General features: G+C 40.6%; 1 protein-coding gene across 13 annotated transcripts in view; it reads left to right on the top strand.

The window, feature by feature from the left end:
• Fmn1 (formin 1) overlaps positions 1 to 5,449 on the top strand; it is a 378,745-nt gene extending 373,296 nt beyond the window's left edge. For all 13 annotated transcript variants that reach the window (XM_033765033.1, XM_033765032.1, XM_033765037.1 and 10 more), the window contains 2 exons: positions 2,971 to 3,055; positions 5,289 to 5,449. In XM_033765033.1, the coding sequence (XP_033620924.1) occupies positions 2,971 to 3,055; positions 5,289 to 5,333 (130 nt within the window). In that variant the 3' untranslated portion in view covers positions 5,334 to 5,449. The remainder of the gene's footprint in view (positions 1 to 2,970; positions 3,056 to 5,288) is intronic.
• Positions 5,450 to 5,863: the final 414 nt, after the last annotated feature.

Below are 5,863 nucleotides of genomic sequence, written 5' to 3'. Positions count from 1 at the left end.
TATATATATATGTTTATATCCTTTATTGAACACTTGCTGTGTGACAAGCATGCTCGATGTTGTACACATATTAATTAATTTTATTCTCACAGTGATATTTTGAGGTTGCTATTAACCTCCACCTTTTAGGGAATGAAACTGACATTTAGCAAAGTTAACTAATTTGCCCCAGCTCTTCTAAGAACTGGCAGAAGTGGAACTGGAAGCAACTAGCTGATCCTGAAGCTGCTCACTACTTAGCTCTACTCTGTGTGAGAGACATGTGAGAATACTCGAAGGAGACGAGGATAGAATTGCTGAGATCAGAATCGTCCTCAGAATTGTCTGTGACTCCTGCACTCTGCAGAAGAGCCACTGAGCAGAGGAAAAAGTTGACAGTGGCAGCCAGGCTGAGGATTAACTCCCAACCCCATGCCTCTGCATGCCCAGTGACCACCACCACCCAGGGCATTCAGAGGACAGGAAGGGTAGCTACAGGGCCTGCAGGTCACTCAGGGATTGGGAAGGTAATGAACAAAACCCTGAGAGAAGTCCTGAAAGAAAAGAGCAGATTTGAAGGTAAAAAGAAACTGCTAAAGTTAAAAAAATGACCCCAGAAATGTTCCATTAAAATTAGGGAGGCCTCAGAAAGAGTAACTTCTAACCATTCCACTGAAATTGGTTTTAAAGGGCTGCTTATAGGCTGCTCTCTTTGTAAAGAAGTCTGACTGGAAAGAAGCCAAAGAGAGCACAAGCTGTGGCTTCATCGCCTGTATCATCACCTTGGTTGACAAATACTTAATAGCAAAGTCCCCCATATAGTCTGACCTGGACTTGATCCGTTCAGTGTATGCTTTTCTTGTTTGTGTATAGTCACAGTGGGTACTGTAAACAGAAAAGTTTAGTAGGCAGTGTGGTGCAGACACTCAGATCTTGACAATATTAAGAAACATTCTCAGGACAACTTTACAAATGAATTTCTTCTTGGGTTACATAAAACATTACTCATCTTTGTCTCATTTTTATTTATTTTCTGGTGCACCAGACAGCATGTTGAATTCATTGTAACCAAGTTCTGCATGTGGGCAGGGAGATTGGATTACTAATGTGTGTTTTAAGCAAACTGCACAAGATCAGCTAAGAGCCAAGCCACACAGCCATTTGTACATGCTAACAAGTATGTGATTAATGTGTAATAAAAAATTGTCATTGACCCCTTGAAGAGAAGGCATGCTAGTTTGTAAATATCTGCGAGTTGGTAGATCCTTAAGTAGTTGAGATTTTAAAAAGTATTTTGAAGGTATTTTAAGAATAAAGAAAACTTCAAAGGATACCATAATACACCATGTTCTCATCACCTGGAATTATGCCTTTTAACACTGTTACATATTCTTTAAAAGTTTTAATTAAAAGTTAGACGTTATAGATACTCTAGATTAAAAATTAAATTCTGTTTGACATATTACCCCAGTCCTCTTCTCTTCCTCCATCTTTCTAGCGAAAGACAGGGAAGAAACCAGAGCAGGAGATACAGCCTCCCAGGGCGTGCTCCTAATGATAGCCGTCCCCCAACAGTGTGTCCGGCTATGAACTTATCCATGAATTAATCTACTGAGAAGTATAGTGTTTCCATGATTGAATCACCTTCCAAAAGCCCCACTGATAGACACGTGGGGCTTTGGGGGAACATTATGTATCTCAACCATAGCATATTTATTCTAGGTTTAATGCTTTGAGAAACTGCAATCCTGTCATGAGTTTGACAGTTCCAGTTTCTCCACTTCTTCACCGTCCAACACCTCCTGTACCTCATTTCCCCAATGACTAATGATGTTCAGTTTCTTTTCATGTATTTGTTAGCCATTTGTATCTTTTCATTTTTGAAGAAATGCCTGTTAAAATCATCTGCCTATTGTGAGAAAAACATAATTTGTCTTTTTATTTGAGTCACAAAGAGTGTTTATGAATTCAAGACACAAGTCCCTTACCAGACAGATGACATAAGATTTCCCATTCTGCAGGTGGTCTTTTCATTTAATTGATATGAATGGGTAAATTTTAATGTTTGTAGTTTCATGTGTTTCCTCCAAACTTCAATGTTTAAAATTGTCTCAATATTATCTGCTGAGCAGGAAATAAGCCTCAGAGCACTGATATGAATAATGTTATGAGTACATAGTATTCTATTTATCAAAAACTACTACTTTGTTCATAAAAACCTAGATTTCTCACAGTCATCTCAGGGAGCATCTGAGCCAGTGGAAAACAAAATTAGGTTGGCAACGAACATGAGAAGACTTAACACCTAATTAGAGTGAAATTTAAAAATGGAAAGCTTCACCAAGCATGGTGGCGCATGCCTGTAGTTCCAGCACTTGGAAGGTTGAGGCAGGAGGATCTCTGTGAGTTTGAGACCAGCCTGGGCTACATAGTGAGTTCCAGGCCAGTCTCAACCACATAGTGAGACCCTGTTTCAAAAAACCTAAATAAATAAATAAATAAAATGGAAAGCTTTGAAAACCTATTCTTATACAGTTAAGTGTGGTAAAATAATGTTTTGGTGAACAGCGGACAAATAGCAGTGGTCCTACACAATTGTGATGGATCTGAAAAATTCCATTTGCCTAGTATTTTTACTGTGCCTTTTCTGTGCTTTGATATGTTTAGATACACAAATAATTAACTATTGTGTTGCAGTTGCACACTGTATTCAGTACAGTAACATGTAGAGGCTTATGTCCTAGGCCTCTGGTAGGCTTTACCATTTAGGTTCTTTACAGGTGTACACCATGATGGGTGCAGTGACAAAGTCAGCTAACAGTGCATTTCTCAAGTACATCATGATTGTGAAATGATATATGACAATAATTTCAAAGTACTAGTTGTTCAAAAGCCTGTGGATGTCTATTTAACCTGATTTCTCCCTTTTTCTCCTTTTTGCTTCCTTCTTTCTTTTCCTCCCCCACCCCTTGCTCCCTGTTTCTATTTCAGATTGAAAACGGCTCAAGCATCAGTCAGCAAATTGACATCAGAGAAGAAAGTGGAAACAAAAAAAATCAATCCCACTGCTAGTCTGGTAAGCTGAGTTTTTCAACAGAGCCTCCAGATTTTTTTATTATAACTGAGGTATACCCAGAATTCTGAATTTAAAGAATAAAACTGGGGGATGAAACAGTGTTCAGAGTAGCATATTGTAAAACAGAATATGTGAGGGTAAAGGAACAAACTATGACTTCATACATCTGAATTTCATCACTGAATGCCAAATTTCATCACTTGGCATTTCACCTCCTTCCATACTCCACCCACGCCACCATTCCCCTTATCTTAAAGTACTTCTCTTCTGAGCTGTGTGTGCCTTCGTCAGTTCCTTTTCTCCTGTTTAGGGAAGGGGCAGGATGTATCATTTTGGTGATTAAGAAAGTTGAGTTGCAGAATGGCATGGTGTGCTTAGTGTTATTTGGCAAATGGATACCAAAAACCAGGATCAGAATTTGGGTCACCTGCCAATCTCTTCCTATTCAAGAGACCAGCCGTTCAATCGGGCTTTCTAAGTTTGAAAGAAAGTTGACCTCCAAAGTACAGTTTTCGTAAGGGTCATGATGAATCTCCACATCTGTGTCATAGACAGTAGAATAGCTAAATGCTTAGGGACTAAGAATATTGGGAAAAAGAGAGCCTGGATTCAAATCCCAGCTCTGTCAGTTAGTAGTCGTGAGACCTTAGCAAAGTTACTTCACTTCTTTCTCTTGAGGGGGGGAAAAAAAGGAAATAATGTTATCTTTGATTTAGGGTTATTTTGAAGAAACTGGGAAAGTGCATATAAAGTACCTCACACATACTGGGAGCTCAGTAAATGTTGGCTGTGTTTCTAGTTACTCTGAGTTCCACCAACTTTGAGCGAACCAGAGAATGATAGTATTATCACTCTCTTCACTTTGGCTTTCAAACCCAGCCTTCTGTAGTTGCATCCCACAACTTATTCGATCTTTTCATATTATAAGTTTTTTTTTCAGAGTGGGGGGCTGCTTTAAGTTGCTTGAAGATCCAAGTGGAGTCTAAATAATGAAATGAGATGACTGTCCACAGTGTCTCTTTACCACCCCGACTGCAGCTAAGTGAGGGTTGCATGCAGTTGAACAGTGAATGGAGGTTTTTGTCCCATAGAGCTGGGCTGAGTTACTGTCCACTGCCCCATATGAGTGGACACAGGCACTGTGCCCCTGTGGTGGTGCATTCATTATACTCGTTTGTATGATTTTCAGGCTGTGGGCTCAACTCGGCTTTTTATCTTCCTCCTTCAGCAGCCTCTAGCCCTTTGCCTGTGTCAATTATGTGGGCCTTGACCTTGGCTTTCACAGCCAAACCTGTTCCGTAGAGATAGAGAGAATGGGGTCAACCCTGGTAGATTAAGTGGAAACTGAATTTACTGTGAAGCCTTTTCTAAGTCGACCTCCTCTGTGATCAAGCCCCCCGAATGTCATCTGAGGCTCTTAGGGTTGTTACGTTGTCTGTTTGCGAGGGTCATAGCAAATCAGGGAGGAAGAGCTTGTGAACTGACCTTGGATCCACATTTCGCAGTCAGGGATGAGTCTAAAGTCTTGGTAAGTGTGTAAAAGCTCACAGCTGGAGTTTACATCCGATCCAGTTCAGCTATCCATTGCAACAGCACAGGTCCTAACCAGCGGAAGGTCTGTTCTCAAAAGGTTTCTCTCTGCAGCTGCTCTTTCCAAAGGAGCACCCTTGCCCTTTTCCCTGTTTGACCTTCCTGAGGAGCAGATACGCCCATCCCCACTAGGCTTAATTTATTTCTGTAGAGTCATGGAAGCGGTGAGAGTCCAGGTTTCTATTTTGCCTCTTTCTAACAGACCTGCACACCCTCTCCCTTAGCCGGCTACCCCTGAGCAAGTGGTCCAGGGAGAGCAGAGTACAGCATCTGTGGCAAAATGGGAGCTTCTGCCTTTCTGCACAGACAGAACCTGGCCATCTTCATTTGCATGGTCATTGTCCCCTCCTCCCAACTTGTTCACTGGCCAATACCTTCAACTTGAAAACGAGATGTTATTTTTATTTTTTTATATCTAAACTCCCTAAAAACTATTTCTTGAGTGTTCCCTAGTGCCGACAGTGGGCCATAGATGGGGTAGGAGGAGTCGTTGGGTAACACTACAAAAATCATAGTCTGTGTCACAAATGAGGGAACCAAAACAGACCATCCTGGCCTGGTGAAGATCAGTGTTCTGGTGCAGTCAGCTGCAAAATTCAAGAAAGACTAAAATAACGATAATTTCCTTTTTTTCCCTTAACAGAAAGAAAGACTGCGTCAGAAAGAAGCTAGTGTGACCACCAGTTAAGATGGAGACACAAGGAAATGATGGTGGTGCAGACGAAGAGCCCTACATTCTCCTTCACAACCCCAGTGCTGTAGGAAATTCTTGAAAGATTTCTCATTAAATGTTTTCTTTGCTCAGTGCTGTCTGAGGGCATCTACCATAAGTGCCCTGTGTCTTCTGTAAGAAGTCCCTTATTAAGCCAGAGGAGCAATGAAAATCTGTTTAGGGGAACACTGAGGGCTACTTGATAGCTGTTTCTTATAGCAAGTCCACGCTCCACTCCACTATAAAGTGAGAAGAAATACCAAGATTAAAAAAATATAATAAGCGTTAGATTTCAAGCTTTCTAACCCAAGTTTGATATGTATAACTCTGTTACAGGAAGGAACATTTCTTTTATGACATTTGCCTTGGGAAAGTTCAGGCCTTGGTTTTCCCATGTTACTATTTGATTATTATTCTTAATTTTGATCCTGTTGCACCAAACTTTAATAGAATCTCTCTGGCTAAAAATTTTGATACCTACCAAAACTGCTTTTTGAGAGGCTTAA

This window comes from Fukomys damarensis, unplaced genomic scaffold, assembly GCF_012274545.1.
Source record: "Fukomys damarensis isolate Sample0158 unplaced genomic scaffold, DMR_v1.0_HiC HiC_scaffold_17, whole genome shotgun sequence".
In the NCBI taxonomy this organism is placed as follows: domain Eukaryota; kingdom Metazoa; phylum Chordata; class Mammalia; order Rodentia; family Bathyergidae; genus Fukomys; species Fukomys damarensis.
The sequence above is the reverse complement of the archived record's forward strand: the minus strand, read 5'-3'. Positions and strand labels throughout refer to the sequence as shown.